Source organism: Nicotiana sylvestris, chromosome 11, assembly GCF_000393655.2.
Source record: "Nicotiana sylvestris chromosome 11, ASM39365v2, whole genome shotgun sequence".
Classification (NCBI taxonomy): domain Eukaryota; kingdom Viridiplantae; phylum Streptophyta; class Magnoliopsida; order Solanales; family Solanaceae; genus Nicotiana; species Nicotiana sylvestris.
The window spans coordinates 164,487,609-164,508,433 of NC_091067.1; the positions used below are offsets into that span (position 1 = coordinate 164,487,609).

The window sequence follows — 20,825 nt, forward strand, 5'->3', positions numbered from 1 at the left end:
TGTATTTACAGACTCAATTCACACAAACTTCAAGAGTAAGTATCCTAAAAAAAATTATCTTGAATTTTTGAGCTGCTAATTTGAAATTCATGACTATATATTCTAAATTTCTGAACTCCTAATATAAAATTCAGGACATAAGATTCAACCTCTAGGCGTAATTTTTGAACTTTAGGACACGATGTCCTGAAGTTTGAACTCTGAGGTTTAAACTTTAGGACGTTATGTCCTGAAATTTGAGCGAATTGACTAATCTTTAAATATACCGTAAACGGTGAATATATTTTAAACAACATGCATGCTTAAAATGACTACTTGGTGTCAGGAATTTAATCTAGTTTGATCGGTCAAAATTCCCATTTAATAAACCTATACTAGCTTTGTTTGACTGCTCCTATTTCAGGATTCACTTTCATATTGGATGCAGCTTCCATGGTTGATCAAAGCAACTACGATGAAGAATCACTGGCCTCCAGTTTGCCGAAAGATACAATGGTACAGATACTCGTAAGGCTTCCTGTGAATGTACTTCTCGCTTTAGGTCTGTATCCAAATCATGGTACAGTTTCCTCAAAAGCCCTAGCTACTTTCATTAAACTTCACCTCAACCATCAAAGTTCTCGTTCTGCTCCTACACTTAATTCTTCAGAATCGTGATAATCTTGCATTACCAGATCTTTCTTTGCTCCATCTTAAAAATAGTGACGGTTTATTAAAATTGCCTTCACCTTTTACTATTGAGACTGAACACTTTGCGAAGTTTGAATTTTCTTATTATGGTTTAACAGAAGTCATCCTGTGTAATCCTGCTACTAAGAAATATAAGTGCATTAATGTACCATCTGAGTGTACGAGATTAACTAATATGAGACTTGGTTATGTTCAAGAAAGCAATGACTATAAACTTTTGAAAGTCCCTTTTGAGCCCATTTGGAGTAAAGATGAAGGAGCATATTTGGCTTGGGTTTACACTACTCTCAGTTCAGGTTCGTGGAAAACGGTACCATTCATGCTTCTTTGCCAAACGGTTGCATACGGACCTGAGATTTCTCTAAATGATTTAGTATATTGGCTTGCTACTTCAAATATGGAATTCATTATTTGTTTCGATTTGATTAAGGATGAATTCAAACTTTTGGATGTCCCTCATGATGGTGGATTTTATCGTACTAATATTCGTAGAAAGCTGATGGTTTTGAGGGGATCTCTTGCCATGATGGTATCCGTTGACGATGGCCTTAAGGTCACTTTCTTCAACTGATAGAATGGATTTCAATTTCATCTCCTGTTGAGGCAAAAGATATGACCATGTTGATTCCATGGTGGATGGTGGTAGTGTTTGCTGAAAATGCCTTAATACATTAATCATGCGATCTGCAGTTTCTTTTGTTGCAAGATGCTTTTCAGAACATAGAACCTAGAGAAGAAGTAACAGTTAGTTACCAAATGTTTACATATACATAAAATATTACATTCAAAAACATAATGAGACAGTCGTATCCACATATCAATCAACTATTTATACAAAATTAAAAGCAGAGGGGAAAGAAACATGAGGAGTCCTGGAACAGTGTTATTGCTACATAATTGGACTTGTTTTTAGTTTACTTTAATAGATTAACTCTTACCTTATGTTTTATCAGATATTTTCAGCTAGAGACCTGTTAGTTGAATCGAGACTTTGAAAACAAGGCACAAACAAAAATACAGACAAATGTAATTCTTCCAATTTCATAAGGTTTTAATACTTTGCTTACAAATAATAAGTAAAAGGATCACAGTTGCAAAATCTTTGTATCTATCAAAAATGAACAACTCAATCTGGCATCTAATAGTTTGATTTCAAACTGACCTCTGCAAAAACTGAAACAACTTTTGGAAGGTATTGATAGTTGGGACCTAGAAGTTCTTTGTCTGACCTGCAAGTGAGAAAATTGGTTAACAGTAGAAGACTAAAAAGACGTTAATACACGAGACACATATTAGAGTTTAAAAACTTCATGTTAATGTTTAATTTGTTTACTGAAAACACAGTAACAACTACCAGCAAGATGCGTTTATCAAGTTGGATCGCGGCATCTGAGAAGTCAATTATCATCTGTATTAAATGGTTTCACCACCGATTGAAATTTTTCTTATACCAGAGCATATCAAAACTAGTTACTACACTATTAATATACCACTTCAAACATTTTATCTTGGGAAGACGTACGTTTCTAAACATATGTTGGCATTTGTAATGTTCTCATTTTTGGTTATACAACAAGGTAAAGAAGTTTGATAAATCATATTGATGTAGGAATACTATAAAGTAATGAAAAACAACCACAAAAAGCAATTGACCAATATTGCTGAGGTAACAAAATCAAGAGTTTAAATAATAAAGTAAGAGTAAATAAGGATAAAACTAGACCAAAAGAATCTAGTACCTTTCGACCATTGAACATAACTGTTCATGAACAAGTTTGGCTTCAACCAAATCAGCTTTTATAGGCAGGCAATTCAACCAAGATGGAATAACCTACCAAATGAGTTAGAATAAGAATTATGGGAAATTACAAGTTTGGCTTCAACGAAATCAGAATATATTTATGCAAAAAAATACATGAAATATTCCTTTTTCGCATGTAATTACTAGTAGAAGGAATTAGTTGGGGGTATCTAAGAGTTACGAGAACAACATAAAAACAAGAGAATAAAAGATAAGAATGCATAACCAAAAAAAGGACATATACCTGGGCTAAGTCGATACTTTCACCATGAAACTGATATATCTTACCAAGTGCAGAAACAGCATTATCATATGCACTTTCATTTTCAAGTTCACGAGCTTTTAAATGCGTAAGGACAACATAGATCCTTGAAAGAGCCTCTGGTTCAGGTCATAAGATTAAGTAAACACAACAAACATATCACTTCTTATTCCCTTCTCCATGATGAAAAGGATCTCGATATCACATTCAACAATATCATACCTCCAACAAAAGGTTTGAAAAAAGACTGACCATATTCCGCCCAAAGGCCAAGTCCATAAAGAGCATTCTGAACAAAACATCAATGTAAGCACTAAGCACAAATAGCAAACGCAAGTTGACTGAAAACTTTTGCAACCATTAAGATGTACAAACCTGTCTAACATTTGGGTGTTCGTCATTGCTTGTTTCCAAAACTAAAGGAAGACATACATCATAGTACCTAATTTTCACATGACGCAATTGTCAATTTTGGAACCTAATTTAAGAAAAACCCAATACAAATATATATACCTACTTTAGAGCTGCTTCAGGGCACTCCTTCACAAGAGAATCAAAGATGAGAATAGATGTACATCTCTCATTAGTTGTATTCTCCCTGGCCTTCAAAAAGCAAGAGATTGAATGTTGGAAGCAATAAGATATAAACGACCAAGGGTGTTAAGATGATATTGGTTATAACGTACCCACATAGGTAATAAATATGGCGACAACTCGTCAAGGAAAGGCAAGAAAGAAGTCTTGAAAGCTTTGATCAATGTGCGCAATATTTCACCAACCTAATAAAAAAGATAGGATGATTCAAGAATGGTAGATTCAAAGTGAGATGCTTGTAGAAAGAAAACATTGCGTGCTTAATGTCTGACGTCTTTTCTTATATAGAACATACATAGCTGAGAACTCTTTCTTCTTGTTTTCTTTCCGCACTCAATAATTCAGCTTCCTCAGCATCAAAGTCTTCTGTTTTCTCTCTCTCACTCAGTTCATTTTTTCTGCTTGAACTTTCTGTAATGACATGCTTTATCTCATTGACGATGCTACGAACCTGACTTTCAGTGAGAAGTGGTCCACATATCTGAAAACATGTACTACAAAAGGATCATTATAACAGAAGTACTTCTTTTGCCGTTTTTACTTGCATTCTACCACTGTTGTTCTCTTTTGCTTTGACACTACTAAGAAAACATTGAAAATAATTTTTATAAGTTGACTTAACAGGGATGTGCTGAAATAAGGTTTTTCTATGGAGTCCATCTAACACAAATTTAATAATCTTTCTGTCAGACTCACTAGTCATGTCAAGAGAACTTTTGTGATTACGCTCTGTCGTAAATTTGATTCAAACACCACTTTAAGCATTTTATTATGATTTAACCTTTGTTGGTATTAATTCTGCATGTTCACACACATAACAAGTATCTATACAGGAGTTGTACTAAGCTTTCTTTTACTTTTAGTAGAATATAGTAACTTATATGAGTTTGGACGAGTGTTTTGTTTAGATATTTAGTCATATATCGACGTGACCATAAAAATTGGAGTTATTTATTGTGTGGGAATGTATAGGCAACAGTTAGATCATATTGGAATATAAAAATCTAAAACAGAAATATACCACCATCATAGCGAAAAACTTGCTAACCTGCAGGCAATTATTCAATTCATACAACATGAGTCCACATATTTCTGTCATAGGCTCCTGCGTGAGATAGCATATTAAGTGTCATTTCTCTTAATCAAAATCGACCAAACTTAAAAAATTTACTAACCGAAAAAAAACAAACATATACTGATGTTAAGACAACCTTATGCAAAGCCTCTACCAAAGCCAGTACTATATAGTCTGACAACTTTGTGAAATATGACTCACTTCCACCTTGAGCAATCCCTTTCTCTACAGCTAGCTTAGCAGAACTCAACAGGAGGGACATGACTTAGGCAGCAAAAATTAGAAAATTGCTTCAGCCACAGGAAAATTTACATGAAAACAACGAAACCATATAAAAACACGAGAATTCTCACCACTAACAGCATATATCCTGACACCATTGCGGGTATAGAATTTCAGAAGCGGAACAAAAATTGAAACAACCTGTTTCATGCACCAATGATGTCACTTGTTTAATTTGACTTCACACAACAACACATGAGAAAAAAGAAAAACATGCAGGTGATCATTCATGTCAGCCTGAGGAATCCATGGATAGAAGTCTTCCTTTAATATTCCAGCACAAAAGCATAGCATAGCACAACTTTTAGCTTTCACCCGTAGAACTTTCTCTATACTGCAAGATGCGAAGTTTTAGTAAGATCCTTGGTACTTCATAATAACCACCTCTCCCAGAAGTCTTACTACTTGATAAATCCAAAGAAAGAACCAAATATTAATCATATTCAGAAGAAGTGATTATTTAATTAACCATTGTTGGGTAAGGCAGAAACAGGTGCATCGGAAGAATTTAAAATTAGGATTTGGCAATCCAACTCAGACTTTGAGTCAGCAGTGATGGGTTTACAGTACCTTAACTTTATGTTTTGATAATCTAACAGACTTACGGTCAAAGAACCAGATAAGGGACCTGACACACTTGGTACATAACTCAATCAACGGACTCGAGCTAATGTGAGTTGCTATGACTTTAGAAGATAAAGAATCAACACAGTGACCTGATCTCCTTGTGTTTCCCTGACAGTAGTACGAAGTCAGCAGTTTACAGCTGGAAAGTGATTGTCTGCATAGTACACGCAAAAAGTGCAGCACAGTATTGCAGACACTCCCCTTTGACCAACCAAGTGATTACATCATTCAAGTGATGTCATCCAAGTTGTTTTAACAAGTGTATTACAACAAAACATCACTTAAACACTTGAGAATTTATTCAAGCACTCCAACCGTTCATCCATCAAGCATTCAATTCTCAAGTGCATCAAGAACAAAGTACAACACTACTACGGACCTGTTTCTACACCAAGTATCTTGTATGTCCTTAGTTGAGTTGTAACGTTGTAATTGTTCTTCATTGTAATTCCTACTTTGCTTATCTAGAAGCTTTAATTAGGAATCCCTTGTAAATCATAAACCTTCAGTGTTTGTGTCGTGACTAGAGTTAGTTATGAGTTGAAATCTTTGTAATATGTGTATTGCAAAGTGGCTTGTAATAGGTGTATTATAAGTTAGTGAGAGATTAAGAGTTTAATTCCTAGATTGCATAGATTGTAATCTAAAGTTGCTCATAGCTAAGTTGAAATCCTACCAGTGTAGGTCGTGGTTTTTTATCCCCTTGAGCAGAGATTTTTCCACGTAAAAACTCCCTATTTTATTTACTTACTGTTTCATTAGCATTACTAGTGAAAACCTATAGAGGACCTGATTTCTATATAGTTTGGTGTACTCATATATTCTATCAATTGGTATCAGAGCAGGTTCTTAAAGGTTGACACCTAGAAAGGATCTTCATGGCTGCTCCACCAAATTTCGAAGAGGGTCAGTCTACGTATTGACCACCCAGGCTCAATGGGCAATACTGTGGGTGGTGGAAGACAAGAATGCATGACTTTATCGTGGCAGAAGATTCTGAGTTGTGGGATGTTATATGTGATGGTCATTATGTCCCAACAAAGAAAGTCAGAGACCCTTTAGTAATGATGCCAAAACTAGGAAAGAATGCAACGATGCAGATAGGAAAGCTGTGGAGAAAAACTTTCGTGCCACAAAAATTTTAGTGTGTGGCATATGACTTGATGAATACAATAGGATCTCAGCCTGTCAATCCCCCAAGGAAATATGGAAAGTTTTGCAAATAGCACACGAGAGAACCACTCAAATAAAGCAATCTAAGATTGATATGCTCACCACTGAGTATGAGCTCTTCAGAATGAAGGATGATGAATCCATTTAAGACATGCACACAAGATTCACTTCCATCATAAATGAGCTACACTCGCTTGGTGAAATCATTCCTAGGAACAAGCTTGTAAGGAAAATTCTCAGTGTCTTTCCCAGTTCATGGGAGAGTAAAGTGAATGTCATCACTGAAGCAAAGGATCTGCAGGCCCTAACTATAGATGAGCTAGTTGGAAATCTGAAGACCTACGAGATGAAGAAGAAGGACAGTGAAAGAAGAGAACCAAAGAAGGAAAAGAACGTGGTACTCAAAGTTGAAAGCAATGACTCAAGTGAGGAGGATAGTGACATGGCTTACTTAACCAGAAAGTTTCAGAAAATGGTCAGAAGGAATGGAGGGATACCAAAGAGAAGCAGTTCCTACTGACCAAAGAATTATGATTTTTGTCATAAACGTGGAAAGCCAGGGCATTTTATCAAAGATTGCCCTCTCCTGAAGCAAGAACACTTCAAGTACAACCCTGATAAAGCAGCCAAGAGGAACCTGGTTCCTAACAAACGCTTCAAAAGAAAGAACGTCGCTGACAACGTTGTGAAGCAAGCTCTTGCAGCATGGGGAGATTCCTCCAGTGAGTCTGAAGAAGAAGATGATGCAGGTTATAGTTCTATGATGGCCGTTGAAAGTGAAGCAAATTAATATGATTCAATATTTTCCTTGATGGCTCAATCAGACAATGATGAGGTAAATTTCAAGGATGTTCAGAGAAACCTGAAATCCTACTCTCCTAAGAAACTCATGTCATTAGCCAATGTATTAATTGATGCCTATCATAGTCTTGTAGATGATAAGGATGCCTTACCCATAGAGTTAGGAGGTACTAAACAAACTAGAGAAGACCTGGTAGTTTGTGTGGTTGATCTGAAGGAACCCATAGGTAATCTGGAAAATGAAAAGGAGGTCCTAACTGGGAAAGTTGCTAGTGTAGAACATGAAAAAGACGATTTGATGGTAGTAGCTGTTGACTTAAAAGAAACCATTGAAAATTTCAGTAAAGAAAAGAATGACTTAGTGGAGAAAGTTGATGTCTTAGAGCAAGAAAGAGATGACCTCTTAGTTGTGATTATAAACTTGAGGGAAACAATAGAGGAACTCAAAGCAGAATGTAGGCCTGAAAATTCTGAGAAAGGGAAAGAAGTTGCTAGTGAAGCACATAGTAAGCTTGAAAATGAGTTAAGTGCTGTAAAAAATAGTCTATGTGCTGAACTTGAGAAAAACAGACAATTTCAACCAGAATTGGAAAGAGTTAAAATTGATCTTGAAAAGTCTCTTAAGTGGACCTAGTACTCAGATGCTATTACTGCCATGTACGTTAACAATGGTGTAAACAGGCAGGGAATAGGGTTTCAAAGGGAAAGAACTCTTTATAACCCTTATAGCAAGTATGTTACTGTACCTAACAATGGGTTGTGTACCCACTGTGGGAACAATGGGTAGTTCAAAGAAAATTGCCAAGTTAGGGTTCAGTCTCTTAAGAAAAACAAAGTTTTTGCTGAGAGAGTAACGGTTGAAAAAGGACCAGGTGCCACCCGTAAAAAATGCATGTTACCTACTGTCACGCCCCAAACCTGGGGAGGCGTGACTGGCACCCAGTACCGCATTGGCCCAAGCGAACCACTCTGTTACTCATTTTTTTTCTTGGTAACTATCATGGGCCAATATTGCCACAACTCTTAATGTATAACTATAGGTGGGCAACACTGTATCACTGAACTATTTTTCTTAAAACATGAATACATTTGGGTCGTCAAGGCCTTTGACATACTGTACAAAATGAACCTCTATGTCTACAAAGCCTCTAAGATTTTTCGACTTCAATGGGACAGGGTACCGGCCTACCCATAAGTCTGTAGCGAAACTCTGAAATGATGACTCATAGACTCGGCTACACTCCGAATGAGGTGGAGTCTTACCGATCCTTCGCTGAATGCCAATCTCGTCTACTATGAGGGCTCATCAACTGATTATCTATACTTGTAAATCTGGATAGCTCTATAAATCATAAAATATTTATAATGTCATGCATATGCGTATGAATGCCATGTCGTGCATAGGTATATGTTCTCATAATATCATCAAGCCTCTGAGAGCATCCCATCATATCATCTCGGCCACTGTGGGCAAAATCATCAACGTATATCAGCTGATCAGGTGGTGGTGCGTATATAACGCTATAACCTTTCCCATATCCCACCCACCCACACAATATATATATATATATATATATATATATATATATATATATTTCTGCAATGAGAACGACATTACCCATAACTTCTCAGCTCTTAAAACTCCACCGCAAAATGGAGTTGTGGAAAGGAAAAACAAAAACCTTGAAGAAATGGCAAGGACAATGCTGATCGATAGTGGGATTGCTAAGAATTTCTAGGCTGAAGATGTCAACACTGCCTCCTACTTGATGAATAGGTGCATGATCTGGTCTCTCTTGAACAATACTCCAGATGAGTTGCTGAATGGAAGGAAGCCCAATCTGACTCACTTAAGAATATTTGGGTGCAAATGTTATGTTCTCAACAATGGAAAAGATCAGCTTGGAAAGTTCGATGCCAAGAGTGATGAAGGAATCTTCTTGGGATATTCTTCTCAAAGTAAAGATTACAAGGTCTACAATAAGCGGACTCAGTGTGTAGAGGAGAGTGTACATGTTATCATTGACGAATCCTACCTTTACTGTGAGAAAAGCAACAAGGGTGATCAAGATGGAGAGCCTCTGCTAGTTCCAAGTGAACTCATTGATATGGCAAATGGAAAGGCAGACATGATGAGTCAAGTGAAGGAGCCAAGTGAAGACAATGTAGTCTCTTCCTCATCAGCCGATGAGGAACCAAGTACCATAATTAAAACCAATGAAGCTGAAGAAAGAGTGGTTGATGCAGTTCAAAGTACCCCACAGGTAGCTGAAAGAAGAATGCAAGGGAACACGTCAGATTTACCCAGCTCCAAACTACAAATGAGGTTCAAGTGCCAAACTGGAAACACAAAAGCTCCCATCCTCTTGATAACATAATCACCCCTCTCGATTAAGGAGTGCAAACTAGATCAAAAGCCAGAAATTCACTTGCCTTCTCAGCGTTTCTTTCCCAAATAGAGCCCAAAAACATTAAGGAAGCCTTAAAAAATGCAGACTAGATCCCAACCATGCAAGATGAGTTACATTAGTTTGAAAGGAACAATGTATAGCACCTGGTACCTAGACCCTTAGATCGAACCATCATAGGAACCAGGTGGGTATTCAGGAATAAGCTTGATGAACATGGAAACACTACAAGGAACAAAGCAAGGCTAGTAGTCCAAGGCTATAATCAGAAGGAAAGAATTGATTATGATGAGGCTTTTGCTTCGATTACTCGCATGGAAGCTATCTAAATCCCCATTGTCTTTGCATCACATATGGAATTCACTCTGTTTCAAATGGATGTCAAAAGTGCATTTCTAAATGGCTTCCTCAAGGAAGAAGTTTATGTAAAGCAACCTCCAGGTTTTGAATGTCATGAACACTCTGAATATGTGTTCAAGTTGGACAAGGCACTGTATGGGTTGAAGCAGGCTCCTCGAGCTTGGTATGAAAGATTGTTAAAGTTTCTCTTAAAAACGGTTTTACAAGAGAAAAAATTGACAACACTTTGTTCCTGAAGAAACGAGGGAGGAACCTACTCATCGTTCAGGTATATGTTGATGATATCATTTTGGGGCAACAGCTGATTCACTGTGTGAAGAATTTGCAAAACTCATGGGAAGTGAGTTTAAGATGAGCATGATGGGTGAGTTGAATTTCTTTTTGGGTCTTCAAGTGAAGCAGTCCACAAAGGGTACATTCATCAGTCAACAAAAATATATCAATAAGCTTCTGAAGAGGTTTCATATGGAAGCATCAAAAGTGATTGACACTCCCATTGCCACTGCTACTCGACTGGACATGGATGAATCTGGCTCTCCTGTAAATTAAACCATGTATAGAGGCATTATTGGGTCTCTTCTCTATCTTACTGCAAGCAGATAAGATATTTTCTTTAGCATGGGGCTATGTGCAAGGTTTCAGTCAAATCCCAAGGAATCTCATTTGAAGGCTGCCAAGAGAATTTTGAGATATCTTAAGGGAACACAGGACCTGGTTCTGTATTACCCTTCATGTGATAATTTAAATCTTATTGGGTATGTTGATGTTGACTGTGAAGGTTATCTTGTGGACAGGAAAAGCACGTGTGGAATGGCTCACTTCCTAGGTTCATGTCTCATTTCATGGGGGACAACGAAGCAAAATTTAGTAGCCCTTTCAACAACTGAAGCAAAATATGTTGCTGCAGCTTTATGCTGTTCTCAGCTTTTGTGGATCAAACATCAATTGGAAGACTTTGGAGTGTATACTGATTGTGTGCCTCTTCTGTATGATAACACGAGTGCACTCAACATGGCCGAAAATCCAGTTCAACATAAGAGGACCAAACGCATTGATGTGAGACATTACTTCCTCATAGATAATGTGGAAAATGGGCTTATCTGCATGAAGTTCTATAGTACAGAAGACCAAATTGCAAATATCTTCACCAAAGCACTAAGTAGAGAACATTTTGAGAGAAACAGACTGGAGCTGGGGCTGGGGCTAATAAAGCCTAATTGAGAACCTGATTCCTACTATATGGCTATGAAAGTCACATTCAAGTAAAAATTAGCTAAAGTGTTTTCAGGCCAAACCTAACTCACTTCAATACCATTGCAGGTAGATACACATGATGATTATAGAAGTTGCAGAAACACTGTAGGAGAGGTGAAAGAGGACTGGCAATTTTTGAAATACAGGTCAAGAACCTGGTTCTTGTACCACATGTTAGTAGTCTTATGCTTTTTCATACATATCTTAAAAGGAAACAAAAATTGAGTGCCATGTCATCAACCTTTTCAGACCCTGTATGTCATTTCTTTTCATTCAAATCCCTTCACTTCCCTCTGAAACATTGCATCTCCCTACAAAACTACCACTGTTTTAGAACCGGTTTCTCTCTCTCATAATTGTCTCTTCTCCCATTAAACCCCTCTCATCACTTTGAACGATCATCTCTCTCTCTCTTCTCTCTCTCTTTCCTTCTCTTCAGCCCCTATCCGAAACGTTCAAACTTCTTCTCCACTATGGTTGAAGATCAACCGATAATCCCCACCATAGTCGAGAAACCCTTTGAATATCCCGTTTCTGGTGACACACCTCTCACCATTCCCATTTACACCACCACTGCAGATGATATTCCTACACCTAATTCTTCTTCACCCTCTATTTCTCACATCACTCCCTCAGACTCCTTTCTCCTTCCAAGTGTTGAGAACTCAAAAACCCCCAAACTCGATAGATTTTTGCCTATGTCACCTGAGATACTCATAGCACAAAACAAAGATGGAGAACAGAGTGAGACTCCAAGGTAGAAAAGTTCTATGAGGTTAGTATTGTCTCGGAGTTTGCTGCACCCATGGAATCTCTAGAGAAAGAGGCCATAGAAAATATCTTGACTATATCCGCGGAAGGAATAGTGTATGGAGTCACCCCTACTATGTCTGAGTCTCAGGAGGAAGAGACTCAGTCGCTGGTGGGAGAAGGAACTGTGGTGCTCTTTGAAAATCCTGCATTAGAAGAAACTACTGGTACCCTTCTTGAAGGACCTGACCCCTCTCCTGAGGAAACAAGTCAAGGATCCTCTTCCCAGGTCAGTTTCAACCCTGCTCCTTCTCCTCACTTTGATGTTGAGCCTCTGGAAATTTTGGCTCCTGCTATAAGGTCTAGTAATGAAGAAGATTAGGATAATGTTGCTCTAGATGCGTTCATTGCTAAAAGGAGGCCAGTAGCCACTCCTGAGCCCTCTCCTAAGTGACCTACTACTAGGTTGGTTGCAGGCAAAGGAGGCTCTTGAGTCTGCCCTGCAGAAAAGTAAAAGGAGCAGCAAGAAGAAGAAAAAGAGGCTGGTGAAAAATGGAGAGGTTGTGTGTGACAAGAACATCCATGTTGTGGAAGTGGATGAGGAAGCTGCGGAGGAACCAAGTTCCTTAGTCAAGAGATCTCAGAAAAAGAAGCGATCCGCTGAAAATGCTTCAGAGGAAGGTGTTGCAACGCAAAGTTCAAAGTCAGTAAAAAGTAGTAATAAGTTGAAACAAGTAGTGGCTGAAGGTTCATTATTTGATGAGGATTCTAGTGAAATCAAGTAGAAAGGGTAAGTCGAGTGTGAAGTCTGATAAAAGAAAGTTGGAAAATGTGAGGGAACCTGATTTTGTGAAGAAAGTGAAACATGAAAGTGTGTCCGGGAAAGAAAGATTGAGGTACCAGAAGGTTCTGTGGGGTCGCACATTTGACCCAGAAATCTCTGAGATGCCTGGCATGAGACAAATCATTGAAATGGTTAAATTTCAACACTGGGGCCATCTGTTCAAAGTGGATGTGCCCAAGGTCTATGAAGATGAGGTCCAAAGTTTTTATGCTGACCTCTTCGCTGTTGAATCTGACCAAATCTGTGCACTGGTCAATGGAGTTGATATTGTTCTGGATGTTGCTCTGCTTGGAGACATTCTTAAGATCCCTGTTGATGGTATATCTTCTGTCAAGGATGTCTGTGGTTCAAATTTTAGGCATGTTATTGTAAAGGAGGGCGCAGTCCAGCGGGGGGAACGGGTGCATAAAAAAGCTCTGCTTCCTATTTATCAGCTCCTGTTTGAGTTGGTGAACAAGGCCTTTCTACCCCCGTGTTGAGAGAAGATCCATTACTTCTAAGTTTGATCTGCATTTGATGGAAGCACTTGATGGGTTCCTAGATATTAATCTGCCAGCCATAATGATTAAGCACATGCAAAAGGTGGCAGCTTTCAAAGATGGGAACTATGGTCTTCCTTATGGATTTCTTCTCACGCATATCTTCAAGTTCTTTGATGTGCCTTTGGGACAACCCAAGATGGGGACCAAGAAGCAGACCTTCTCTTAAACTACTTTAGAGGGGTAGGAAGCACTTCAACAATCTCACAGCTTATCAATGCCCAGAATAGTGCTACTTAGGAGATTAGGAAGTTGAAGGCAAGGAATGCCATTTTGGAGAATCAGCAAGCTCAAGGGGCACTAGGGTCAAATGCAGAGGTTGATCGTCTGACCAAAGAAAATGTTGATCTCAGGCAATATGTTGAGAACCTAAAGGAGAAACTGCTCGCAGAGGAAATGTCAGCCAATGCTCGAATTGATCTCGTTCTCAACACTCTTGCTACAACTTCTAAGCCCTCTTCCCCTAGTGTCCCCTAGGCTAATCCTTCAGTGACCAGTTTCTAGTTTATCTCTTTTGTTGTTGATGACTCTATGGTAGTTGTTTTTGTTTTTCTTTTGTGGTGTGGATGGAATTCACCTGTATTACTCCTGCTGATAACAGTCCAAATCAGCCTTTGCTATAATGGCAAAGGCTTATGTTTTATAATTAAAACTCTCCTCTTTTGCTATGAATGTTTATGTTTCTCTGCTTCTCTTTTCTATCATGTGGTGTGCACATATGTGACATGAGTTAGCTAGGTTAGACTTCTTTATGCTAATTGCTTGCTTGTGTGTTTCTAATGATGCCAAAAGGGGGAAGTATAACTGAAACACGGGTCTGATTAAGGGGGAAGCATAAAGTTAAGGGGAACTTGTGAAGTTCCTGTTACTTCATGTTGTTTATTTGTCTCTGAAAATGGGCTATCAATTTCTAAGTTTGTCATCATCAAAAAGGGGGAAATTGATGAGTTTACAATACCTTAGCTTTATATTTTGATGATCTAACAAACTTACTGTCAAAGAACCAAATAAGGGACCTGATACACTTGGTACATAATTCAATCAACGGACTCGAGCTAATGTGAGTTGCTATGACTTCAGAAGATAAAGAATCAACACAAGGACCTGATCCCCTTGTGTTTCCCTGACAGCAGTACGAAGTCAACTGTTTACAGCTGGAAAGTGACTGTCTGCACTGTACACGCAAACAGTGCAGTACAGTACTGCAAACCCTCCCCTTTGACCAACCAAGTGATTACATTATTCAAGTGATGTCATCCAAGTTGTATTAACAAGTGTATTAACAAGCAAGCAATTACAGCAAAGGCTGATTTGGACTGTTATCAGCAGGAGTAATACACTTTTGCTATGAATGCTTATGTTTCTCTGCTTCTCTTTTCTATCATGTGGTGTGCACATATGTGGCATGAGTTAGCTAAGTTAGACTTCTTTATACTAATTGCTTGCTTGTGTATTTTTAATGATGTCAAAAGGGGGAAGTATAATTGAAACATGGGTCTGATTAAGGGGGAAGTATAAAGTTAGGGGGAACTTGTGAAGTTCCTGTTACTTCATCTAGTTTATTTGTCTCTAAAAATGGGCTATCAATTTCTAAGTTTGTCATCATCAAAAAGGGGGAAATTGATGAGTTTACAGTACCTTAGCTTTATATTTTGATGATCTAACAAACTTACTGTCAAAGAACCAAATAAGGGACCTGACACACTTGGTACATAACTCAATCAACGGACTCAAGCTAATGTGAGTTGCTATGACTTCAGAAGATAAAGAATCAACACAGGGACCTGATCCCCTTGTGTTTCCCTCACAGCAGTACGAAGTCAACTGTTTACAGCTGGAAAGTGACTGTTTGCACTGTACACGCAAACAGTGCAGTATAGTACTGCGGACACTCCCCTTTGACCAACCAAGTGATTACATTATTCAAGTGATGTCATCCAAGTTGTATTAACAAGTGTATTACAACAAAACATCACTTGAACACTTGAGAATTTATTCAAGTACTCCAACCGTACATCCGCCACGCATTCAATTCTCAAGTGCATCAAGAACAAAGTACAACACTACTACGGACCTATTTCTACACCAAGTATCTTGTATGTCTTTAGTTGAGTTGCAACGTTGTAATTGTCCTTCATTGTAATTCCTACTTTGCTTATCTAGAAGCTTTAATTAGGAATCCCTTGTAAACCTTAAACCTTCAGTGTTTGTGTCGTGACTAGAGTTAGTCATGAGTTGAAGTCTTTGTAATATATGTATTGCAAAGTGGCTTGTAATAGGTGTATTACAAGTTAGTGGGGGATTAAGAGTTTAAATCCTAGATTGTATAGGTTGTAATCTAAAGTTGCTCATAGTGAAGTTGAAATCCTACCAGTGTAGGTCGTGGTTTTTTATCCCCTTGAGCAGGGACTTTTCCACGTAAAAACCCCTAGTTTTATTTACTTACTGTTTCATTAGCACTACCAGTGGAAACCTATAGAGGATCTGGTCTCTATATAGTTTGGTGGACTCATATATTCTATCAAGCAACATGTGCAGAACATAGTGAGTAGATGCTTGATGATGGATTACTTATCTTAAAAACCTTTCTCTCTACAGTGCTACTCCATAGTTCAAGCTTTTGGCCGGTATCCATACTAGTTTAATCAGTTAATGCAGAATCATATGCAAATAGTATACACTGAGATTCCATCTTGTATACTACCGGTTAGCTAATCCAATACCTATTGGTTAGCATCATGTTTATCACTAATGTAGATACACGACTGAGAGAATACGACTCTGATATTATTTGAAAGAATTCTGAGCATCCAGCTTAAAACCTTAAGCAATAGGTGGAACGGAGTCCCAGGTCTTTATAAGACCCTTTGGATGCCCGTTAATACACGACGTAGTTCATCTATAAAACTCAACCAAAAGAAAGAAACCAAAATGAACTCGGAAAAAGTCAAACCTCAATGATCAAAGCTTACCTATTGACATCTAATTCATTAGTTCCATAGTCCAACTGCGTAGAGATGGTCATAGCAGGTTCAAGTTGAGCACATTGAATAAAAAAGGGCATGACTGCACTCATATAAGGAAGAAAATCCTGTCCAAGGCAATGACAAATTCCAGTATATGCCTGCAATGACATAAAGAAAATAAAGAGAGGCCAATCCAAAAAGAAACTTTGATATTAAAATAAAGTGATTAACACATACTGTTAGCAAGCCAATAATAAGAGGACCGTCCCCTTTCGCTTGTAATCCTTGTAATGACATAAGCACTTCCATAACCTTTAATGACAACAACAGAAAGACAATAAATAAAAAGTAAGCTCTATGTTGAGAAATGACCAGCGCATGCCAAGACAGACAAGAAAAAGAATATTCTAGGAGAGGCAAAAAGGTATCCCTGACATTATTTAGTTGTACATAATTGCTGAAAGATGTAATTACTCAAATAAGAGTAATATATACTATGGTTTGACTACAGTAAAGCCATCTGACAAAGCATAACAAATAAAATAAGAACGAACCAATCCCGACCAATAGCATCAATATTATGTGTTCAGTATCCCATGAGTAGGGCAGCAGCAAGGCATCCCGCGTTCAAGCAGGCTCCAAAGAAGGGACGCATCCCAAGGGGTGTAATATAGACAGTCTACCCTAATGTAAGCATTAGTGGATACTTTCACGCCTTGAACCTGTGACCTATAGGTCACACGGAGACAAGATGGAACCAAAAAAAAGATGTGTTCAGTATCCCATTAGTATGGTGTCGTTATACATGCTCAATCAATATGCGTGTTCAATCAATGGAATCAATGTACGTGTTCAATCAATGGAATAAATATGCGTGTTCAATCAATGGAATCAATATATGTGTTCAATAGTGGGGCATAATTTGTAGAAGACCTGCTTTTCGTCGCCCCTAAATTTCTCTTTGCCAACAGCCATCGCAACAGAGCTTATGCACTCTATTGCGAGTCGAAGAATGAGATTAGATTTCAGATCTGTGTTCCTCAGGACAGTTTTCAAGTGTGACATAACAGTGTCATAGTAGGTTCCGAAGTGCTCCTGTTGACGTACAAAAATTGATCTTCATGATTCATGACATCAGTAATAGAACTGAGTAAAAAAGAAATGCACCAATTAATACCTTAACCGAACGAGATACACTAGCTAATGCAGTTAATGCTTGTTGTTGGACTATTGGTTTGTCATTCTGCATTTCAAGCAACAAAAAGCCGAAAAAGACATCATTAGTCTCTTGCACTTGTCAGTAGTGAAGTACCTACAATTTGGTGCCTCTATATTTGCGCACCTGTAGAAATACAAGCAGTTTGCTAACTATTCCTTCTAGGTAAGATATCGAAGTTTCTGGCTTGCCGAACACACAGAAGAAGCAGAGAGCTCTAGTGGAGGATGCCTATAGAAATGCCAAAAGAAAGTAAAAAGACCAAATTAGTTGGCATCAGCAACTCAATGGAGGAGTAACGTCGCATCTATCAAATCTTTAACCTTATGATTTTTTTCCAAACTTTATTTGAAGGGTAAACTTTAGATTCATCCCTGACATTCACTCAAAATTACTTCCTCTATGATCTCATATATTACAATCATTCAATGTTCTTGTAAAGTCAGCAAGAGAGCTCTTATTGCAACCAAAATAATGTCAAAATAAAATTTTCCAGAAACACATTGTTGAAGCCAATAGATAAAACTTTACATAAAGAAATCAAGCAAATGCAATAAGATGAGTGGCCTGATAAAGAAACTACTCAAGTATTCTCTCTGTGGACAAAAAACAAAACTTTTAAAATTGAAGGCATATTAAACCTAGGCAAGGTTAAAGATTTTAATTGTATGGTATATGCAACCCCCTTGTAAAGGTGCAGTTGGGAAAACTTGCAGCATTCTTAAATTGTACATAACACATAGACATAGGACAGACCTGCACTTGTGGATGAACATCATCCATAGCTGCAGTTAATGCAGGGATTATTTGGTTATGATATCGATCTTGCGTAACTGGACGGAAGTCAATCAACAATGAGGAAATTGCCCTACAAGCAGCCCATCTGACTCGAGGATGAGGATCTTCGAAACAATTAAGAACCATATCAACCACTTGCTCCAGATTCTTAATCATCACCTGTAATAGCAAAGAAGCCATGATTCCAAGGTAATCGCCTAAGAGAAAACAAAATCAAAGAGACGAATTTAAACGATAAACATAATGTAAAGTATTCAGGTAAATTAATAGGACGCGGGCAAACTATCTTACAAAGTTAAGCAGTTTTCCAGCAAAAACCACAGCTTATATGCTACGAGTTGAAATAATATCCGTTATAATCAAAGCATAGCCATTATCAATACACAACTGAGATCATATATTGTTGTACCTTTGAGCAACCTTTAGCAATGAAATGAAGTGCAAAGATAGCTGCATGGCGCTTCTCCCACTCTGAGGCATCCAAGTAAGTGCATAGCTGCTCTATGGCAATATGAGCAATAGATTTACCTCCTAATGCACGAGAAAACCGATCTAAACACTCTTTACCAAATCTGAAGTTACTTGTTTCCCCTGTATCATCTTTCATGATCTCGACACTATGCCAAGCAGGGTCATCCTTAACATCTAGTAATAACTTCAATAACAATGCAAAACATCTGCTAATAAAATGGGGCTGCCTCTTCATCATACCTGGGGCCCTCTTTCTCGTCTCAACCAGAGTTAACAAAAATTCAATTGCCAAGTGCCTCGTCGCCTCTTTCAAACTCTCATCCTCTGCTACCTCGAACATGGTAGACACCACATCCGTTAGCTGCCTCCTCAAGAACCTAGGCTCATTCTTCGCAAACTCCATGAAAAGTATCAGCACGTCGTGTGCTGCGACCTCCTCATCACTGTTGCTCAATGTATCAGTCAACCTCCTTAGTAGAGCTGGCAATAGCTCCTGAAACCACTCCTTTTGATTTGAATTTGATACGCATTGAAATTGAATGAAGGCGATCGCAGCAGTCATGCCCGCAATCCTATAATCAAGATCGAGGGTATCATCATTTAGTGTTTTAAGTAACCGTGAGTGCACATGTTTTACCCAAGGGACTACTGTATCGCCTAGGTCGTGAGCTAGTTGCTCAAAAATAGAGGAAGCTGACTCTATTAACTTGTACGAAGATGAAACAAGACATTGGTACAAGAATGGCAATAGTTCAGGCCAGTTGTTACGTGGGAGGAGTGAGGCCGCTAGATCTGAAACAGTGTCGCCGAGGTGTTTGAGGATGGATTCAGATTCTTCAATAGAGATACGCTCAAGGAGAATAGCTTTGATGGTGGATTGAGTTGACTCACTTAGATTCCACCAAGTGAAGAAGTCATTATCAGAAGTAAGCAACTTCCTTAGGAAGACGGCACACTTTTCACGGAGATCAATGTCAGAAGAGCAGATAAAGATAGAAAGCTTAATAGCAATGGAGTCAGGATCCTCTGTGCTCCGCATGTATTCGGAAATAAATGTTTCGAATGGAACATCCATTACTGTATTTTTAGAGAGAGGAGGTTAGAATGCGGTTTATCTTACATTACATCAAATGAATATATAGAAAAGATGTTTCCCACCAATACCGTATGAAAAGGTGAAAAGTCTGTGATTTCTAAATATAATTATCTCAAATTATTTGCCATTTTAAAAGTTATAGAGAAAGTAAATTATATTTTTTCCATTTTACCTTAAATAATAATTGTTCTGAGATAACACACAAATAGAATAAATATTCAATAAATGAAAATTATATCTTAAGAGACATATAAAAGAGAAACGACACAAATAATTTGAGACGGGGAATACATACTAAGGTCAACTCTCCTTGTTTTTCAAAAATTAAGGCACTTATGCAAGGCTCTTAAGTACTATAGTATTTTTTACATACAAGTGGTATCAGGATGATCCCAAGCACTCTTCTAAAGCGAGGCAGGGCGATGGTCTACACATAGGCAGATCTAGAATTTCTGGTACATGAGTGCACTACTAAAAGAAAGGAAGAAAATATGCATTAAGTGAGAATTGATCCGTATTCCTCTTGGTAAATAATTAACTCAATCTCCAATCAAGTGCCAACAGTTAGTATACCAATTTTAAAATATATATATAAAAAATATCTAACTTCGCGGAGACCATAGGTTCACATGCCTATAATCTCCCCTATAAATCCGCTCCGGGTCTACATCATTTCCATTTGTAGAGGTGCATGAAATGGGCTTAGTTGGTCAACTGATCCTTTAGGAAAGGACAAATAGAACAAATCAAAATGAAGAAATAACTCGTGAAAACAAGACCTCTAGGATTAGCGCAGCAAGTTTGCTAATTTTATATCT

The 20,825-nt window shown here is 38.0% G+C and overlaps 1 protein-coding gene across 6 annotated transcripts; it reads right to left on the bottom strand.

Annotated features, from left to right (window-relative positions):
* Positions 1 to 876: 876 nt before the first annotated feature.
* Positions 877 to 20,024, bottom strand: LOC104220874 (uncharacterized). 6 transcript variants are annotated; one of them, XM_070162912.1, is made up of 13 exons: positions 16,433 to 16,452; positions 4,776 to 4,845; positions 4,559 to 4,686; positions 4,396 to 4,452; positions 3,643 to 3,828; positions 3,440 to 3,532; positions 3,271 to 3,356; positions 3,129 to 3,195; positions 2,976 to 3,042; positions 2,736 to 2,872; positions 2,430 to 2,521; positions 1,853 to 1,919; positions 877 to 1,417 (listed from the first exon to the last, which is right to left on the bottom strand). In XM_070162912.1, exons 3-13 carry the CDS (start codon positions 4,682 to 4,684, stop codon positions 1,082 to 1,084), a joined length of 1,314 nt encoding a protein of 437 aa, XP_070019013.1. In that variant the 5' UTR covers positions 4,685 to 4,686; positions 4,776 to 4,845; positions 16,433 to 16,452; the 3' UTR covers positions 877 to 1,081. The 6 variants fall into 6 exon arrangements, with proteins under 6 accessions (XP_070019013.1, XP_009770140.2, XP_070019012.1 ...); XM_009771838.2 differs by lacking the exon at positions 16,433 to 16,452 and having other exon boundaries at positions 3,271 to 3,351; positions 3,444 to 3,532; positions 4,776 to 4,935; XM_070162911.1 differs by lacking the exon at positions 16,433 to 16,452 and having other exon boundaries at positions 3,006 to 3,042; positions 4,776 to 4,935.
* Between the last annotated feature and the right edge of the window lie 801 nt (positions 20,025 to 20,825).

Bases quoted from the DNA above. Each gene is read 5' to 3' on its own strand.
- LOC104220874 (XM_070162908.1), bottom strand. From the start codon at position 19,986: ATGGATGTTCCATTCGAAACATTTATTTCCGAATACATGCGGAGCACA. The intron at 18,600-18,849 runs GTACAACAATAT...TTGCTATTACAG, and splicing joins TTGCTAAAGGTTGCTCAAAG to GTGATGATTAAGAATCTGGA. The intron at 17,874-18,398 runs GTCTGTCCTATG...GCATTTCTATAG, and splicing joins ATGTTCATCCACAAGTGCAG to GCATCCTCCACTAGAGCTCT.